General features: G+C 47.2%; 1 protein-coding gene across 4 annotated transcripts in view; it reads left to right on the forward strand.

The window, feature by feature from the left end:
* The window catches only part of EFCAB8 (EF-hand calcium binding domain 8), a 56,649-nt gene extending 42,666 nt beyond the window's left edge, over window positions 1-13,983 (forward strand). For 2 of the 4 annotated variants that reach the window (XM_083618371.1, XM_083618373.1), the window contains exons 21-28: window positions 831-964; window positions 2,823-3,044; window positions 3,716-3,880; window positions 4,720-4,888; window positions 6,569-6,701; window positions 8,299-8,497; window positions 9,954-10,052; window positions 13,581-13,983. In XM_083618371.1, the coding sequence (XP_083474497.1) occupies window positions 831-964; window positions 2,823-3,044; window positions 3,716-3,880; window positions 4,720-4,888; window positions 6,569-6,701; window positions 8,299-8,497; window positions 9,954-10,052; window positions 13,581-13,793 (1,334 nt within the window). In that variant the 3' untranslated portion in view covers window positions 13,794-13,983. Of the gene's footprint in view, window positions 1-826; window positions 965-2,822; window positions 3,045-3,715; window positions 3,912-4,719; window positions 4,889-6,568; window positions 6,702-8,298; window positions 8,498-9,953; window positions 10,053-13,580 lie in introns of all 4 variants that reach the window. The other 2 variants (XR_014549157.1, XM_083618372.1) reach the window with 2 other exon arrangements.
* Window positions 13,984-21,153: the final 7,170 nt, after the last annotated feature.

The raw sequence follows: 21,153 nt of genomic DNA on the forward strand, positions 1-21,153 counted from the left end.
CCCCAATTGTCTTCTCCACCTCAGGCTTCTTATATACAGTCATAACACGGGTTGTGTTATGGTTGCATGTTTTCGGGTTGGGGCTTCAGGTTGCATGTTTTCGGGTTGGGGCTGCCGAAACCTGAACGGGTTACTTCCAGGTTTCGGCAGTCGTGCATGTGCAGAAGCGCTAAATCGTGCTTTGCACATGCGCAGAAGCGCCGAATCGCAACCCGCGCATGCGCAGATGAGCAGATCCCGCATGGATCACGTTCGCAACCCAAGCATCCACTGTATTTACTATTGGTCCTTAAAGATCTTAAGCATGAGTGTGTGTGAGTCTGCAGCTGTTTTTTTGTTTTGCTGTCAGTGGGTTTTTTTAACCTCAAGATTCCTTCCTCTCGTCTGCCTTCTTTATTTCCAGCTGATTAATTGCTCTTCCCATGGCTAGATTTCCATTGAAGAATTCTAATTTCATGGAATCATAGAATTGTAGCATTCGAAGGGACCCCTAGATGAGATTCATTGAGGAATCGCAGCTAAAGCGTCTCTGACAGATGGCCATTCGACCTCTGCTTAAAAAACATCAAAGGAAGGAGAGAAACGCAATGGAATACAAATAAATTAATAAAATTAATAACAGCCCAATATCACTTTTATGATCTCAGCAGGGTGCAACAGGGTTAACCCTGTATATGGTGGAATCTATAAAATCTGCACCGCTGGTCCCCAGTGAGGCACATTCTGCTGATTCAAGAGGTCTTCACAAGAAGCCAGGCCAGAGGACTGGAAAAAACAGGTGGACCTTCTTAGAAAAGATCTGATGATGTTTCTCTCGACTTTGCAGGCAGCCTGGGAACCCGAAGGAAGCGACAAGACTGCCGCTGGTCCTCATGCTCACGCAGCCCCTGAGACCGGCTCACCGAAGGCCGAGATCCCTACGTGGCAGGAAGAAGTCATCGCCAGCCGGGTTGGTGTAGAGAAGGTTAGTGCCGCCGGTTCCTCCGTTACGGGTCCAGTAGCGTGGGGTTTGGGTTCGGCCAAGAGCAGCCCTGCGGAAATCCAACTCCGATTTTTAATAGCGCTCATTTCTGCACTCGTTTCTTTACTTTTTTTTAAATTAAATTTTTATTAAGGTTTTACAAGAGAAAAAAGTAGAGATTTACAGAATAAAAAAGAAAATCCACAGATAAAAATAAACAATACAAAAAAAGAAAGCGTACAAAACACACAAAAAACAGCTAATTAAAAAAGAAGAGAAATTAAAAAAATAAAACAAATCCATTTTTCTCAACATCCTCAGAGTCATTTGCTTGTATCCTTGACCTCCTCACACCTCCCCCTTTTTGTATTCCCATTTACGTACTTAATTCAGCAAATTCTTACCCTTTTTCAGATATCTTAACTTTGTATCATAACATATTATACCCGAATATTTTCAACCGTTTATCAGTACATTTTTTACATAATCTTATTAACTTTGGTCGCTAGTTACCACTTATTGCCAATCCAAGCATAGTTTTAACATTCATTAATTTTACAGTATTTCCAAAGATAGTCTTTAAATTTCTTCCAGTCTTCTTCCACCAACTCTTCTCCCAGGTCTCGGATTCTGCCAGTCATTTCCGCCAATTCCATATAGTCCATCAACTTCATCTGCCACTCTTCCAGGGTGGGTAGCTCTTGTGTCTTCCAATACTTTGCGATGAGAATTCTTGCTGCTGTTGTTGCATGCACTCGTTTCTTTACTCAAGGAAATAATTTTTTCTATCAACGCGGGATTGCCATTTCCCCAGAGTGTGTCACAGTCTTCCACCTTGCCCCTTCGTCCGCTAAATGCTTCTTTTCACTCTGAATGGAGTGTTCGTAACCTGAAGGAGCATCTCCACCCCCATCGTTCTGCCAAGACACTGAGGTCCAGCATCAAGGGCCTTCTGGCGGTTCCCTCCCTGTGAGAAGTCAAATTACAGGGAACCAGGCAGGCGGCCTTCTCGGTGGTGGCACCTGCCCTGTGGAACACCCTCCCACCAGATGTTGAAGAGAAAAACAACTACCAGACTTTTAGAAGACATCTGAAGGCAGCCCTGCTTAGGGAAGCTTTTAATGTTTAATAGATTATTGCATTTTAATATTCTGTTGGAAGTCGCCCAGAGTGGCTGGGGAAACATAGCCAGATGGGCAGGGTATAAATAATAAATTATTATTATTATTATTATTATTATTATTATTATTATTATTATTATGGTTTTTGCTGAAAAGCCACATAAATTTGAGATTGAGATGTACAGTGAGATCAAGGAAGGGAAGGTTTACAACGAGGGCAGCAATAGAGCTGTTAAACTGGAAGCAGATGGAAGCGCTGGGCAATGTTGATAAGATGCAATTGCTCTCGTTGTTCAGGTGTCATCCATACTGACGCCTGCCGTGTCCAATAACTGTGTAAATATTCCGCATGGTACAGGAATGCGCTTCACAATTACGGTTCTCATTGGCTGCCGCCGTTGTACGGCACTGTCACACAGAATCGCAGAGTTGCAATGGGTTCCAAGGTCCAACCCTGTGCCCTCACAGCTGGAGAATCCCTTCTCCACCACCCAGAAGTTTTCCTAGCAGCTTCCTAGAGGGTGTTAGCCGAAGAACTGGGCCCCTCCCTGAGACCAATTACCAACCAGCTGGCACCCTCCAGATCCTGTGCACTATCACTCCCATCGGCCACAACCAGTGTGGTCAAGGATGTGGGCAGTTTTGGACCACGTCCTCTGCAAGGCATCACGCTGGGAAAACCCCCTGTGGCCACTGCGATTCTGAAAGGTCTCTCGCTTTACCCGTCTTTGCCTTTCTAGATCCTCTTTCTGAATGCTCGCGAGCGAGACTCTCACACAGCCATTTTGCTGACCAGCTGCTCTGACGGGAACATCTACGCGTGGACGTTCGGCGGCAAAGGAGGGATGCTGGGCAAATTCCGAGGAGGCCACGGACAGGCCCAGGACACCGTGGTCTGTTCCATGAACACGGATGACAAGAACCTAGTCCTCTTCACTGGGGATTCCTTGGGCTACTTGAAGGTCAGTGCTCCCACTTCCCTGTGGATTAGGGACTAGGCGGTTGATGGCTCCATATTCTGGGTATGGTACCTCCAACTCCTGGCTGCCTGTTTGCTTTGGTGCCCTCCAGATGTTCTGGACTGTACCAGCAACAACAACAACAATTTATTATTTATACCCCACCCATCTGGCTGGGTTTCCCCAGCCACTCTAGGCAGCTCCCAATCAAGTGTTAAAAACAATACAGCATTAAACAGGTGGACTTCTGGAACAGATTCTGTTCGACTTTTGAGGTACGGCTGTATTTCGTATCCTGCCCTTCCTCCTGATGCAGTTTCAAAACAATTATTTATTTGCATTATATTTGCTCTTTTTTATTTTTTACCATTCCTCTGGATTTTCTTGCAGGGCGTTCACACACCTCTCTGTTAACCTCTTGTACTTTGCTAATTTTCCGATTCATTTCTCTGTGGCTTTCCAGACTGCAAACAGTCCTATTCTTTTTTTTAAAAAGCGGATTTGTTGCACTAGGGCAACAGAGGCCTTTTTATCCACTATTAGCTGCGCAAGCCTAAAGTTCTGGCATTTTCTTGAATCTCTTCTGCAACGTACCGAGAAGGCTGGAGGCACGCCTAGCGCGGAAAAATTCCAAGTCAGGCTCCTCTGATCACCATTCCTTCCCCCTTTCCTAGATCTGGGATATCATGAATTACTGCACACCGAGAGGGGAGATAGACCCTGAGTCAGAGATTAGCGATGAGAATCTTCCGCAGCCGAGCCAGAACTCTTTTCGCGGCTTAATCCCCGATTACTGCAGAATTCCTTCGGACTTCAGTTCCTCTGGTATAACCGAAGAGGTTAGAAGCCTGACATCCTTTTTCCAGAGAGGTACCAAGCTGTACCAATGGGACTGCGTGAGAGGAAGTGTTTGGGCAACTTGGCACATGTTGGATTGTTTGATTATTTAATAATGACAGCTTTCTCCATTTTATTGTTGATTCTACTTCGCCGTCTGAACCCAGAACACTCCTTTATCTCATGCATCCCAGACATAAAGTCTGTGAGTCTTGGTAGCTTTTATCCCATCTCCCACAAGACTCAGAAGGGTCCTCTCTCACCCCACAAGATTTTCCCCCAAACCAGGAACTATTCCCAGCAATAATAATAATTTATTATTTATACCCCACCCATCTGGCCGAGTTTCCCCAGCCACTCTGGGCGGCTTCCAATTGAGTGTTAAAAGCAATACAGCACTAAATAATAATAATAATAATAATAATAATAATAATAATAATAATAATAATAATTTATTTATACCCCACCCATCTGGGCGGCTTCCAACAAAATATTAAAATACCGTAATACATCAAACACTAAAAGCTTCCTTAAACAGGGCTGCCTTCAGATCTTAAAGATAAGATAGCTGCTTTTCCCCTTCACATCTGCAGGGAGGGCGTTCCACAGGGCGGGCACCACCACTGAGAAGGCCCTCTGTCTGGTTCCCTGTAACCTCACTTCTCGCAAAGAGGGAACCACCAGAAGGCCCTCGGAGCTGGACCTCAGTGTCCGGGCTGAATGATGGGGGTGGAGACGCTCCTTCAGGGATACAGTACCGAGGCCATTTAGGTCTGCCGCCTTCCTGATGACGGGCTTCAGCATCCGGTGTAACAGGGGCCTCTTTAAATTTCTGCGGCAGGAACACGAGGGCTGGTTCACCTCTCTGATTCCCCCCGTCTGCCTGAGCTCCTGGAGGGGACACTTGAAGAACGTGGGCAGCATCAAATACGTGGAGAGATTCAGGGCGATTCTCACTTCCAGCCACGACAGCACAATCAAGCTCTGGATGCTCTCGGGGAGACACGTGGGTGAGGCATTTTCTCTCGGATGGTGTCGTGGGAGACCAGGAGGCTGGTCCGGGGCAGGGGAGCAGAGCGACGGAATCATTGGGTCATCCCCCGAGGGTCATCCAGCCCAACCCGCTGCAATGCCGGAAGTCCATTCGCCCTGAGCTGCTGCAGTCGGGCAGCAGAAAGAAAAGGAACTGCCCACATCTCCAAACCTGCACCACGTCGATGTGCCTGTAGCTCTGGGGTGGGAGGAAGGTGTGTGGCCTGGGGAAGTTTTCAGGGGCCAGATAGAAGGCTTGGGAAGGCCACATTTAGGGCCCAGGCCTGAGGACCCCATTGACAGTGAGTGATTCCTGGAGGCCCAGGAAGTTTTCTTCTCTGCACTTTGAATCAGGGCCGGATTTAGGTTTGATGAGGCTCTCAGCTCCTGAAGGTAATGGGGCCCTTTCTATGTCCAGCTGTCCTTTGTCAACAACAAATTGTTGCTGTTTTTTGTGTTGAATATATGCTATATGGTAATGTGTGGACCTAATAGGTATCTAAAGTCATTTGCACATAACAAAATATGTATTTTATCAAAGTAATTTACGATATGATAATCTTTATTGTCATTGTCCCATACAGAACAACGAAATTGAAAAAATCTACACCAGACATTTAAAAACCAACAAGCCTGCTATCCCAGCTATCCCAGCCTGGTTGACCCCCTAAAAACTCTGATATCCCATAACTGAATACAATATACTCCCACAGAGACTACCTTACACTGCGTTTAAAACCAAAATCGCACTTGGATAGAAGCTCTTTCTCAGGTGGCTAGTCCTAATCTTTATAAGGTGGGGGGTGCTCATCTGCCGCATATGATCTGGTTGATATTCCTGCATCGCAGGGGGTAATAATAATAATAATAATAATAATAATAATAATAATTTATTATTTATATCCCGCCCCTCTGGCTGGGCTTTCCCAGCCACTCTAGGCGGCTTCCAACAAAATATTAAAATAGTCTATCAAACATTAAAAGCTTCCCTAAACGGGGCTGCCTTCAGATGTCTTCTAAAAGACTGGTAGTTGTTCTTCTCTTTGACATCTGGTGGGAGGGCGTTCCACAGGGCGGGGGCCACTACCAAGAAGGCCCTCTGCCTGGTTACCTGTAACTTGGCTTCTCGCAGCGAGGGAACCACCAGAAGGCCCTCGGAGCTGGACCTGCGGGTCTCTTCCAACTCCATGATTCTATGATAGGACCCTTGACACACACCCCTTTGACACTTTCCACAGCAAGGCAATCCTGCTTCTGCCCTGAGAACGGCTGGATTCTCTGACTAATGCATGCAATGCAAAGAAAGAAAGTTTGCATACGTTTTCTTAGATTGCAAACTGTCTTCAGCTAGCTAGGCAAATGGCCAACCAACTATGTAGGGCAGACTCCCTTTCACCACTGGAAGTTGTGCTCAGACTCTAATTTGCCCTCAGGGATATATCACTAGGGGCAAGTTCTAAGCTTCTCTCGAAACCTTGGTCTATTTTCCGTGGCCATTAGGGACTGGAAACTGGCTAAAAATAACACCAGGCTGAGATTTCCCGAGGCGATGACTTTTGCAGCCAGTACCAAAATCCAGTGTCTAGTGTGTGCGTGTTCTGCTTTGGGTTGTGATTTGGCAAAAGTGAGGGTGCTCAGATTAGGTGCTTCTCTCGCAGGGACATTTGGGCAGGCGGTGTGGAGGCTGGAATTGCAGACCATGATGACGGCAGAAGTGCCTGAGGACATCCGCCGAACAGGCTCCCTGCAGACCCTGAAGGTCCTGAACGAAGGCCGGCAGCCCCACTGGGAGTGAGTAAACAGGCGGACGCCTTTTCTTGGCCCTGCAGTGGAGGGGCCCGTTTGCTGCAATCTTGCACCTGCAGCACGGAAAATAGTTCCCCCCCCCCGAGCGCTATGGAGAACACAGCCGCTAGTTGCTGCTAGAAACAGCATCCCCTCCAACATTTCTCCAATGAAAAAAGGGACGTCCTAAGGAAAAGCGAGACATTCCGGGATCAAATTGTGGGAAGCTTGGGACTTCCGGTCCGCTGCCAAGGGAAATGGCGGCGAGCTCCGTGTCGTCCTATTAAGGAAGGACACGGTCCAGGCTGTCAGGGCTTTGGGGGTGAGTGCCAGGGCTAGGCGCCCCCCGAAAAATCCCCACGGAATATTGGGGACTCCGGAGGTCCAGCGGAGCATTGGTAACTCGCCGTAATCTGACCTCCTGGCTGCCGGTGCTGCGTCGGGAACGAAGAGGCTTGAGTCCGCTCACGGCTCTAACGCACCCTGCAGCCAAAGCCACACACCGCGACCGTAAGCGGCAGATTTTCCAATTAAGAGGTAAAGGGGACCCCTGAACATTAGGTCCAGTCGTGGCCGACTCTGGGGTTGGGGCGCTCATCTTGCCTTACTGGCCGAGGGAGCCGGCGTACAGCTTCCGGGTCATGTGGCCAGCCTGACTAAGCCGCTTCTGGCAAACCAGAGCAGCGCACGGAAACGCCGTTTACCTTCCTGCCGGAGCGGTACCTATTTATCTACTTGCACTTTGGCGTGCTTTCGAACTGCTAGGTTGGCAGGAGCAGGGACTGAGCAACGGGAGCTCACCCCGTCGTGGGGATTCGAACCGCCGACCTTCTGATCGGCAAGTCCTAGGCTCTGTGGTTTAACCCACAATGCCACCCTCGCCCCATTTTTAAGAGGTACAAACCGAAAGTTACATTACCTAAACGTAACCCGAGGGTCCACCGTAACAAGAAGTTTACTCACATTTCAGTCCACGATTTGATTCCTGAAAGGCAGGCTTTACTTGGTAGTTACATCAAGAAGCAGTGTGATTTCATCTCATATAGTAGGGATACTGAACTCATGTGCTGCTGGCTGAGAGCCAGCAGACAGCAAAATTACATCAAGAGAATACAAAATGGCTGCAGGAGAGCATCATGGCAGCAAGAGAGAGAACAAGATAACTTCAAGACGACAAGAAGACAAAACTGCAAGACTAAACTAGACTGAACTGAGAAAGCGGCTTCGTGACCTGGCTTTTTTATGGAGTCAGCCCGGCCTATGCCCATCTCCCAGGTCACATGAAGGGAATGTTGCATTTGACTGTACCAATGGATCACATCCCACACAAATCAGAAAGCAGGATGGGTTCTGGAAAATAGGGACACTTGGAGGGTCTGGGATTAACAGTTAAAGGCCTGGTTGAAGAGGAATGTTTTCCCCTGGTGCCTAAAGACAGGTAACAAAGGTGTCAGAGCATCCCACAAGTGAGGAGCCACCACAGAAAAGGCCCTGTTCTGGTGCTGCCACCGAGGGACCTCTCACAGAGGCACATGGAGAAGGTGCTTGTTTGCATGCACCAGGGTCATTATTTCTCTCCCCCCCGCCCCGTTCCTGCTTGCAGGAGCACCCGCAACATCGTGCAGACGCTGAGCCAGCAGAGGAGGCAGCAGTCCATGCTGATGGATTTCCTGCACGTCAAGTCGTCCCACGACGCTGCCAGCAAGATGCAGGAAATGATGCATAAAGAGACGCCAATCATCCAGATCACAGACGAGCAAATTGAGGCCTCTTATCAGCAGTGGGAAGAGTTTGGGAAGCTGGTGAGGAAGATCTCTTGCTTCTTGGCGGGGTGGGGCGGGTCATCTGCTGTCTAAAAAGTGACCAGAGCACATGGGAGAGGGCAGGGTACCTGTTTGTCCTGTTCCAGAACCGAGCTGCCTGCGACGTGATGGGTCAGTTGGCGGAATCCACGCCTATCTCTCAGTCGGGTTGTCAGTGGCATCGCTAGAAGGCTCCACAATAGCATCCGAGTGGCCTGAGCATTTTAATTTCAAATATTCTGATTACTTCCACTTTTAGTTAAGTTTTTATATTTATTTACTTGATGGGGGCGGCAGCTGCCCCCCCGGCTACGCCCAGCCAATGAGCGCTAAAACATCACTCAGTGCCATCCACCCATTGAAACTTACAACTTACGGAGCTGGACAGGGCTTCCAGATGAAGGCCTTGATGTGGCATGGAATTGAAGAGTTGGAAGGGTCCCCTGGGGGTCATCTAGACCAACCCCCTGCAATGCAGGATTCATGACTACAGCATCTGTGGCAGGTTTGTTTAAACCTTTGTTTAAAACCTCCGAATGAAGCCCACCACCCTCTGAGGGAATCTGTTGCACTGTCAAACGGTTCTTGTGGTCAGAAAGTTATCATATTCATATATATATATATATATATATATATATATATATATATATAACAAATAAAAATATATATTGATTCTATCCTATACTGAAATGTTTAAATCTTTCTTTGATTGTCCTTGAATCCTCCTGCCACACTTGCCATCCTCTCCTGCCATGCCAGGGTGGCATGTCACACCCTTTGAGAACTGCTGCTCTATGGTGTTAACCCCTTCATGCAGTAATTGGACTTAAGCACGTTGGTTATCGGACGCTGGCTATCTCACAGAAAGGAGATTCCAGCCCAAGCATTAGGAAGAGCTTTCTGACGCTACAAGCCATTCGACAGTGGAATGGACTCGCTTGGAATAATAATAATAATAATAATAATAATAATAAAAAAAAAAATAAAAATAATAAAATAATAAAATAAAAATTAAAAAATAAAATTTTATTTATATCCTGCCCTCCCCAGCCGAAGCCTGGCTCAGAGCGGCTAACAACAGTAAAAGTAACACAGTTTACATAAAATTACAGTCAATTAATTGAAATGCATTGTAAAATCAATTCATTCTAAAATCAATTCAAAAGGTGGAAGGAGGTGGGCTCTCCTTCGTTGGTGTTTTTAAAGCAGAGGTTGGATGGTCACCTGTCAAGGATGCTTTAGTTGTCGCTCCTGCATTGCCAGGGTTGGGATGGATGGCCTTTGGGGGTCCCTTCCAACTCTGCGGTTCTATGGCTCCAAGGCATGCAGGGCAGGGCAGGGGCAGGAAAGGCAGGTGGGACCATTGGGTAGCTCAGGGGAGGGGAGCCAGAGGCAGGGGAAGGGAGGAGGGCCCAGCTAAGCGACTTCTCTGGCTTAAATCCCTCGGTGAGCGCAGAAGAGCGATATCCTGGGCAGCGCCTACAAGCAGAAGTTTCCGCGCCCCGTCTTGAAGCAGCTCCCGGAAATGAAGGCCTACGTAGCCCACAAGGACCAGGTAAGTGAGCTCCAGGAGAAGATGAGAGTCGGCGGGGTGAAGGGGTGGTGGGAGCTCACATAACCCCATGCCCTTTAACGTCTCCGATGAAAATAGCGACGTCCTAAAGAAAAAGTCATATGGTTCAAGCTATGGTTTTCCCAGTAGTAATAATAATAATTTAATAATAATTTATTATTTGTACCCCGCCCATCTGGCTGGGTTTCCCCAGCCACTCTGGGCGGCTTCCATAGAAACCAAAAATACACTAAAATATTACACATTAAAAACTTCCCTGAACAGGGCTGCCTTAAGATGTCTTCTGAATGTCAGGTAGTTGTTTATCGCTTTGACATCTGTTGGGAGGGCGTTCCACAGGGCGGGCGCCACTACCGAGAAGGCCCTCTGCCTGGTTCCCTGTAGCTTTGCTTCTCGCAATGAGGGAACCACCAGAAGGCCCTCGGCGCTGGATCTCAGTGTCCGGGCAGAACGATGGGGGTGGAGACGCTCCTTCAGGTATACTGCACCGAGGCCGTTTAGGGCTTTAAAGGTCAACACCAGCACTTTGAATGGTGCTCGGAAACGTACTGGGAGCCAATGTAGGTCGTTCAAGACCGGTGTTATGTGGTCTCGGCGGCCACCCCCAGTCACCAGTCTGGTTGCCGTATTCTGGATTAGTTGTAGTTTCCGAGTCACCTTCAAAGGTAGCCCCACGTAGAGTGCATTGCAGTAGTCCAAGCGAGAGATAACCAGACCATGCACCACTCTGGCAAGACAGTCTGGGGCAGGTAGGGTCTCAGCCTGCATACCAGGTGGAGTTGGTAGATAGCTGCCCTGGATACAGAATTGACCTGCGCCTCCATGGACAGCTGTGAGTCCAAAATGACGTGATGTACGGAAGTGAGAGCTGGACCATAAAGAAGGCTGATCGCCGAAGAATGGATGCTTTTGAATTCTGGTGCTGGAGGAGACTCTTGAGAGTCCCATGGACTGCAAGAAGACCAAACCTCTCCATTCTGAAGGAAATCAGCCCTGAGTGCTCACTGTAAGGACAGATCCTGAAGCTGAGGCTCCAAGACTTTGGCCACCTCATGAGAAGAGAAGACTCCCTGGAAAAGACCCTGATGTTGGGAAAGATGGAGGGCACAAGGAGAAGGGGATGACAGAGGACGAGATGGTGGGACAGTGTTCTCAAAGCTACCAGCATGAGTTTGACCAAACTGCGGGAGGCTGTGGAAGACAGGGGGGCCTGGCGTGCTCTGGTCCGTGGGGTCACAAAGAGTCGGACACGACTAAACAACAACAACAATGGCTTCTCATTCTTCGCTGGGGGTATCTGCATTCCACCTGAAAGTCAGTGAGCTGTGATTGCAAATTGATATGCCGGTTTGTTGCTCTGGTCTCCTTCCACAATTCCGCATTACTGTTTCCTTTGTTGCTTAACCTGCTGTTTCCCATACTTGCACTGTTTGCATGCAATAAAGAATGAGAGAGAGATTTATTTCCCAAGCACGGAAATGGGTAAACTCTGCAGAAAAGGTTCAGTTTGCTTTGAGTGACCCTAATAGCTTTGTGGCACATAAAGTGGCTGTTTATGCACTGGCAGCCAGAAAGAAAGAAAGAAAGAAAGAAAGAAAGAAAGAAAGAAAGAAAGAAAGAAAGGGATGAGGAATGGGACAGTTGGATAATACAGGGTGATTTATAATGAAGTATACAGTTTCAACGCACTATAAAAAAAGACTGTAATATATCTTATGTTACCTGTAACAGAATTGTAGAGAAATGTTTAAAGTTGTTTTTTTTAGAAACAGTCACAGATGTTCTATGTGTGCAGCCTTTGTCACACGACACACATCGAATCGGTAATCCATTTCTGCCCAAACACGACTCACCCTATGCATTGATTTTCCTGGACTTCATTGAATTGCAGTGCAAACACTATTGATGACTTCTTCCAATATACATGGTCGTCCAGGACTTCTAAGTTTGCAGCCCGTAGTTTCAAACTTCTTATGCCAATCCTAGATACATTTTCTGCTTGGAGGTTTCCCCCCTGAATCGCGATCTAAAATGCCGTCACACAACAGTTACAGATTCCGTTTTGCTAAATTCAAGAACACAAAATTCCCTCTCCACTGCAGACGCAGCCATTTTGCCTGACTAGTCACGTGACACATGCGCTATCGCCTACGTCACTTCCCTCAGTAGCGGAACACAAATTTATGAGTACATCTCCCTCATGGTTTACAGTTGTGGTCCATGTCGTCGCCTGTTACTGTCTTACAGCATCTGGAAACTGTATACTTCATTATGAATCACCCTGTATTGCCATAAGTTGCTTCGGAGATTCTGAGGTTTAACCAGAAGCTGAGCTAGGTTTGAGCTTGTTGATGACAACCCTGCTTCCACCCCCTCATATTACTGATGAATATATATATATATATGATTATATCAGTAATTATATTATTTAATAATAATGATGATAATTTTTATTTATTTATATCCTGCCCTCCCCAGCCAAAGCTGGGCTCAGAGCAGCTAACAACAATAAAAATAGCACAGTTTACATAAAATCACAGTCAATTAATTGAAATACATTCTAATCAATTCAGAGGCCTGGCGGAACAGCTCTGTCTTGCAGTCCCTGCAGCAAGATGTCAAGTCCTGCAGGGCCCTAGTCTCTTGTGACAGAGCGTTTCACCAGATCGGGGCCACAGCCGAAAAAGCCCTGGTTCTGGTTGAGGCCAGCCTAACCTCCCTGTGGCCTGGGATCTCCAAAATGTTTTTGTTTGAAGACCGTAAGGTCCTCCGTGGTACATACCAGGAGAGGCGGTCCCGTAGGTACGAGGGTCCTAATTGTAAGTTTTTAGGTTGCTGTACTGCAAAATTGCAATGAAATTGTTATAGCCTTTGGCTCGTGCAAAAATAAACTGATTGGATTTTTAAAAACAAAGAATGAAATAAAAAGAAGGGGAGAAAACACTTGTTGTTGTTTAGTCATTTAGTCGTGTCCGACTCTTCGTGACCCCCTGGACCAGAGCACACCAGGCACTCCTGTCTTCCACTGCCTCCTGCAGTTTGGTCAAACTCATGCTGGTAGCTTCGAGAACACTGTCCCACCATCTCATCCTCTGTCGTCCCCTTCTCCTTGTGCCCTCCATCTTTCCCAACATCAGGGTCTTTTCCAGGGAGTCTTCTCTTCTCATGAGGTGGCCAAAGTCTTGGAGCCTCAGCTTCAGGATCTGTCCTTCCAGTGAGCACTCAGGGCTGATTTCCTTCAGAATGGAGAGGTTTGTTCTTCTTGCAGTCCATGGGACTCTCCAGAGTCTCCTCCAGCACCAGAATTCAAAAGCATCCATTCTTTGGTGATCAGCCTTCTTGATGGTCCAGCTCTCACTTCCATACATCACTACTGGGAAGACCATAGCTTTTACTGTATGGACCTTTGTTGGCAAGGTGATGTCTCTACTTTGGGCTAAAACGGGGTTGGAGATCCACAGGGCTCTCTTGGGCTCCCTGACTGAGTCCTCCTCTCTTGGCTCCCTACAGCCTCGTATCTACCGCTGCATCCAGTACACAGACCTCCAGCCCATGTTCCAGGCATACACCCCGGACCTGGTGACCGAGTCCCTGCAGACCCAGGCTGCGATAGAGCACCGGGCAACCCGGAGAGCCAAGCGCTGGGCAACCCTCAAAGGCGTCGTCAAGCCCACCCTCAAGAGCTTCCTGTTGCGCAAGCGAGTTATGGAGCCCAAGGAATGAGCTGCAAGTTGCGGCGAGCGCTCCGAGGCGCGAGGCAGCGGCTTTCTCGTCACAAGGGCCGCTGTTGGCTTGGGGGGGCCGGGAGTGATTTGAGGCCCTCTCCCTTCTTCGGCTCCCCCCGATTTCCAGATCCTCCTAGAAGCTGGCATTGGATGTGTCCGACCCTTTGAAATAAACAAATTGTTGGAAATTTGTGGCTTGTTCTTTTCCCTGTTAAGTATGGGGTGGGGAGCTTTCTGCAATGGAGAGTTCTGGTGACAAACAGATGATGTGTGTGGCGATCACACACAGGGCCCCCAGACGTTTGACGGTCTATTGACGGTCTACGATAGCTTTTTCCACTGCCACCACCCCGTATCTCACGGGGACACATGGAGTCCAGTCAGTTGTTAACATAAACAAATACCGTATTTTTCGCCCTATAGGACACACTTTTTCCCCTCCAAAAATGAAGGGGAAATCTGGGTGCGTCCTATGGGGCGAATGCAGGCTTTCGCTGAAGCTTGGAGAGCGAGAGGGGTCGGTGCGCACCGACCCCTCTCACTCTCCAGGCTTCGGGAACACATCCGCAGCCTAGGCAGCCCTGTGGGAGGTCCCGCAGGGATGTTTAGGCTGCGGATAGCAGCCTGCTTCCCGGAGCGTCGGGCGCTCTGCTTTCAGGGCGCCCGGCGCTTCCGGAACACATCCGCAGCATGGGGAGCCCTGCAGGAGTTCCCCGCAGGGCTCCCCACGCTGCGGATAGCAGCCTGCCGCCCGGTGGGTGGGGCGCCCTGAATCAGAGCGCCCCTCGCGCTGGGCAGACATCGGCCAGCCCCACAAGCTCGGGGGACAGCAGGGAGGCGCAGCGCCGCCATCCCGCTGTTCCTCGACCTGGTTCGGTTTCTCCGACCTGCTTTTTTTGGGGGAAATAAAGGAATAAATTTTTTCCTTTACTTCCCCCCCAAAAAACTAGGTGCGTCCTATGGGACGGAGCGTCCTATGGGACGAAAAATACGGTAATCAAGTTTATTTTTAAATGCAGGAACAAGCTTATGGTTACAGCTAACTTTACTTGGCAGTTTCTTATTCTTAGTTCCTAACAACTCCAAACTGATTATTCCAACTATCTGACTCCACCTAACAATTCCTCTCACTCTCTCAAAATACAACTCTACCAACCCACACCTAAACCTCCCTCTTCCTTCTTCAACTCCCAAGCCTCAACTCCCAACTCCCAAACCTCAACCGACTTTCAAAACCTCCCACTCTAACTTTTATTCCCCCCTTGCATTCTCACTGGCCAATCACATCACACCCATTTTAACCCTTTCCTTATGACCCATCCTTGGAGGCAAATGCCACAATGTGCTTCACTACAGAAGGCTGTGGAGCATGTTCCAGGCAGGGGCAGAGGAAGGGGGGTGCGGTGGGGGCAGATTGCCCCGGGTATCTTTGCTGAGGGGGGTGACATTGGTGCACCGCCTGCCCGTGATTTCCAAGCTTACCCTAAGCTGTCAAAACGACCCCAAGCTGTCAAAATGTCCGCCATAATTATAATAATAATAATAATAATAATAATAATAATAATAATAATAATAATTATTTATACCCCACCCATCTGGCTGGGTTTCCCCAGCCACTCTGGGCGGCTTCCAACAGAATATTAAACTACAACAGTCTATTAAACATTAAAAGCTTCCCTAAACAGGGCTGCCTTCAGATGTCTTCTAAAAGTCTGGTAGTTGTTTTTCTCTTTGACATCTGGTGCGAGGGTGTTCCACAGGGTGGGTGCCACTACCGAGAAGGCCCTCTGCCTGGTTCCCTGTAACTTGGCTTCTCGCAGCGAGGGAACCGCCAGAAGGCCCTCGGCGCTGGACCTCAGTGTCCGGGCTGAACGATGGGGGTGGAGACGTTCCTTCAGGTATACTGGGCCGAGGCCGTTTAGGGCTTTAACTGTCAGCACCGACACTTTGAATTGTGCTCGGAAACGTACTGGGAGCCAGTGTAGGTCTTTCAAGACTGGTGTTATGTGGTCTTGGCGGCCGCTCCCAGTCACCAGTCTAGCTGCCGCATTCTGGATTAGTTGTAGTTTCCGGGTCACCTTCAAAGGCAGCCCCACGTAGAGCGCATGGCAGTAGTCCAAGCGAGCTCACTCCGCCCCCAGCTGCAGGGCACGCACGCCGCTCTGTGCACCCGAGCGCCTGGGAGGGCACCCTCCATGCCCCAACCCCCTCGGAAGCGCGCCCACCCTGGGCACCATCTCCTAGCGGCAGAGTCCTTTTGCCCTCCCCCCATTACTTTGGGGGAGGGGGCTGCCCCCCAATGTTCAGAAGGGGTGGAGGAGGCCAAGCTGAACAAAGCATGGTGCCAGCAGCCATCTGGCTCCTCCTCTTCCTCTTCCTGCCATGGCAGGGAAGGAAAAGGGAAGCAGCCTGGGTGGTGGTGGTGGCAGAGGAGGAGCCCTGGCGGACCATTGAAGCTACGCTGCTGCTGCATTCAGCTCCTCCAACATCCGATGCCATGCCCATGGCGTCATGAGCTGGGTGACGTTGGCCCCATACATTCTACCTGGGAAGCTGGTGCCTCAGCTCCTCCACAAGGGCCAGCAGCCACTTCTGTGAGCTGACAGGTTTATGAGATTGTGCACGGCACGAAGAGAGTGGATGGAGCATTTTTTCTCTCCTTCTCTCATAACGGCAAAAGCTGAATGAATGAATTTTATTATTACACTCACAGACCAGTTCCGGCTCACTTACAATACCAGGAAAATCATAAAACACAACAGGAATACATTGAATTGCAATTGGGTATAACAGAGACAATACAGATACACTGCTACCTTTGGTTGCGAACGGATCCGTTCCGGAGCCCCGTTCGCAACTTGAAAGGAACGCAACGTATCTGCGCACGCGTGGGTTGCGATTCGTCACTTCTGCACATGCGCGTGACGGCATTTTGCATGTCTGCGCATGTGTGAGCGGCGAAACCCGGAAGCAACCCTTTCCAGTACTTCCGGGTTGCCTGAAAACGTGCAACCTGAAGCAAATGTAACATGAGGTATGACTGTATAGCAGTTAAATATATATATATAATCTTGATCATTAAAATATAACCTAAAATTGTCATTTAAAACCTTAATCATTTTGGTAGTACAGCTTGTTGCCTAAGTTTTATGTTAGTCGCACAGAATTTGGCCACCCTTAGCGTAATCTCTGGATCCCTGTCCTCTAAAAGCTGAATGTTGGAAGATTCAGGGAAGACAAAAGGAAGCAGTTTTGCACGTAGCGCATAGTCAAACTAGGGAACTTGCCTCAACCAGGAGCCAGAGGTGGCCACCAATCTAGGGTTCCTCTGTCAGGAGTTCAGCCTACACTCGAGTAGGACCCTGGTAGAGACACATGCCCGACTGGCATGTTCCCTCCCTCCTGGTCGATCGTTCGGGAGCTTCAAATGCTTTCTTCTGCTCGAACATCACAGAGACCGATGCCAACTGACACCCGCACACTTAGGAATCCGCAGAGTTTGTGCATCATGCGTAACAGACCTCAGCAACTCAGCATTTTGGCTAATCTACTTTATTTACATATAAACACACACGGAGCACTGCAACATGGCTCCCTCTCTCTCTGACATCAGACAGCAAAGAGAAAGAACAATGGACAATGGAGCGGAAGGTCAGCTGCTATCCATCCCTGATTTGGAAGGCGAGGCTTAAACGAGGGCTGGGGGGCGAAGGGCTTGGCAGGTGCTGATGCGCCCCTATGGCCGCCGCCACCACCCCAGACGAGGAACGGCTCAGTGGCCAAGGGGGCACAGAATTGTGCAGATCTGTAATGGAGAAGATCCATTTGGGGTAGCCAAATTTGGGGCTTGCACAGGGTGCCATATTTCCCCACTGGGATGCTGTCTGGCAGAAATTCCTGCTGGAAGGTCCTCCCTCTCCCAGTGGCGTAGCAAGGTAGGGTGGTACCCGGTGCGTGGCGCTATATTGGAGGAATCAAATGAATCAAATGGGATTTAGCTGCCCCATTGTCCCTGGCCCCTAATGGGGCAGTCAGCGTTTGTTTAAAACATCCCTTCACCCACCCCACTCCCGTGATGGGTGAATCATTGCAAAAGACAGCAGTTTACGAGAAAGGAATAAGGAAGTGATCTTGAGAGGGAGACTAATCTTGAAATTTGCTTATAAATCATGTCCCCCAGCGGAGGAACCAGTGGGGTGGAATTCTTGTGATCTTCTTCCTTGCTTGCAAAAATTTTACAATCTTGCCTTGGAAATGCTCATATATCATGCAACAATATTACAAAAGATTACCTCCCCCGCCCTTAAAATTTAAGTGTTTAATTTGAGTCAAGAGTGCAGAACTATCCAACTCTGTTAAACACACAAGCCAATATTTGCAGCCTATTAATGTGCTCAAGGAAATGGAATCTGTAAAATATAGCCACTAATTTTAGCCTTCGGAACAGTGGAAGAACCATAACTAGTACTATTCTAGAAAGAATAGAACAATTCGGACAAGTAGCAGGTTTCAAATTAAATAAGAAAAAAACAAAAATGTAAATGAAAAATATGAACCGAGAGTTGGTTGATACATTGCAGCATCAGAGTGGAATAGAGGTTGTTAAAAAAGTTAAATACCTAGGAATCTGGTTAACATCGAAAAATATAAATTTATTTAAAGACTATTACACACCGGTATGGAATGGTACTAAAAGTGACTTAGAAGTGTGGGGAAGAATGAAACTGTCCTTAATGGGTAGGATTTCAGTTATTAAAATGAGTGTGCTACTGAAAATGTTGTTTTTATTTCAATCAATCCCAATAATTAACAGAGTTGGTATCTTTAGAGAGTGGCAAAAAGCAATTTCAAGATTTATCTGGCATGGGAAGAAGCCAAGAATTAAATTTAAACTGTTAACAGATATAAAAGAAAGAGGAGGATTCTCCCTACCACATTTGAAATTGTATTATGAAGCATCATGCCTTTATTGGTTAAGGGACTGGATATTGTTGGAGAATACAGATCTTTTAGATCTGGAAGGAGTTGACAACAGATTAGGATGGCATGCATATCTATGGTATGGCAAAGTAAAAGTTCATAAAGGGGTAATATAGAAATTATTGTGAAAAGAATTAAGAATAGGTGTTAAGATTTGAATTTATAGCAATAACTATAGTAACAAAATGCATAATTAGAAAGGATTTTAGAAAACCATCAGCTGAGGTTGAAGGAAGTCTTAGGCTGTGATAGCCAAAAATTTTGTAATGATGTTTAAAAGGATGATATGCTGGAAAATATGAGGAAAAACCAATAAAAAATTATTAATATTTTTTAAAAACGAGAAACACTGGACAGAAACTGTAAAATGAGGGCAGGGTCATAACTATGGTGTGGTCTGCTCAAACAATCTATAAAACATACACAAAAATTTCCCCTTCCGTTTAATTTGCATGCAAAAGCCAGGAAAATGTCATTAGAAACTCATCTAGACCCTGCTCCTCCTGGAGACTCATTAGATGACCTTGTTGAGGACAGGAATAACTGGCTCTTGGCGGCCATCAATGAGATTGTGCCTAAGCACCCTCTGCGACCCCGTCGAAACTGGGCCCCTTGGTTTACCGAGGAGCTCCGGAAAATGAAGCGGGATCTCAGACGGCTAGAGTGAGTATGGCGATGGACTTGTGACGGAGCTTCAAGAACACCTTATAGGACGCTTATGAAAGCCTATGAGATGGCTATGAAAGCTGCTAAGAAATCTTACTTCGCAGCTTCCATTGCATCCGCTAGCTCTCGCACGGCACAACTTTTTAGAATAATTAGGTCAATAACGTCCTTAGGAGGACAACCAAATTTAAGCACAAATTCGACCCACAGCTGTGAGGCATTTGCGAGCTTTTTTTGCGGAGATAGTCCTGTTGCTCCGCCGTGAACTCCATGTCAATTTAGATACAGTGACTGAACTGGAGGCCCCTCGACTGTCTTCGGGTCCAGTGTTGGACCATTTTGATTGGATACTCCCTGCTGATGTGGATAGCTTCCTCCAAGCTGGTAGGCCCACCACCTGCCTCCTTGATCCGTGCCCATCTTGGCTGATTAGGGCGTGCCCAAACGTTGCACGGACCCCCCTGGTTGAAATTATCAATTTGTCCCTTGGCACGGGGACATTCCAAGGGGAGTTGAAGGAAGCAGTGGTGTGTCCGCTCTTAAAGATATCATTGCATATCATATCTCTGCATATTCTACAAAAACTATACCATTCAGTATTCCATTCTTGCGTCCATCTAAACTTATTTACACTGTTGAATTTATCTTAATGCTGCCAACATTTTCGTGTGTATGCAATTCCCCCCATATATTCAACAAACTTTTTCCAATCTTCTCTTTTTTTATATAATATTTTTTATTAATTTTCACAATTAAACAGTAAATATAAACCATGGGGAAAAAGAAATAATAAAAAAAATTAGAAAAAAAAATTCTCACGGTATTAGATCCACATTTTGGGATTGCCTCCCCTGGTTCTTTTGAAGCATCTTATATTATACATGTCTATAATTTTCTTATCCTTAATTATTTCCAAATTTAAACATTCTCCTTAATATTACAAGTGTTGTTTTTTTTTTAAAAAAAACCCTGCTATTGTGTTAATATAGTCAATAAACGTTTTCCAATCTTCTCTAAACGTGTGTTCTTCTTGTTCTCTTATTCTTTATGTTAAGTCTGCATATTCTGGCCTGCAAGTTTTTATGGAGTGTGCATTTGAGCTGGTGGCATGCACTGCTCCCGGCTGGAGATGCTATCGGTCGTGTGGCCTTTTCTGGCACATTGCTAAACTCCAAGGATCAAAGTCCAATCTGTCTGGAGAGGGACACTTGTGGCTAATGAAAAGCTAGCATGCGCCACCTTGAGCAGGGAACAACGTCAGCTCTGGAAGCTGCTAATAGAATCCAGTCCTACCCCATTCATTCCCCCATAATGAAGCATGCCTGGCCGGTCACGCGATAGGGCGAAAGATCAACATCAAAGCAGGTGTGATGCAGAAGGTCTGCAATCAGATTCCAAACATTTCTTCCTTTTTCCCAAAATATTCTCTTTTTCTTTTGGAGCTGACATGCTTATAACTTCATTGAACAATGATTGTGCAAACTTCAACTGCACTCCACAGGAAAGGTTAAGTGGCTGAAGGTATTGATCATAGCTGGATTCTGAAAATATTTATTGAGGGTGTTCAAGAGATAGTTTGGGGGATGGCAAGAAAAATTGATGACGTATGCAGAACTGGCTAAATTGACATAGAAACTGCGGGACAAGTTCAACTGTGACTTTAAGGAAGAACGGGAGCTTTTTACAAATTATCTAAAAAGACAACAAAATGA

The sequence above is a fragment of the Podarcis filfolensis genome, assembly GCF_964270895.1.
Source record: "Podarcis filfolensis genome assembly, chromosome: 6".
NCBI classification, from domain to species: domain Eukaryota; kingdom Metazoa; phylum Chordata; class Lepidosauria; order Squamata; family Lacertidae; genus Podarcis; species Podarcis filfolensis.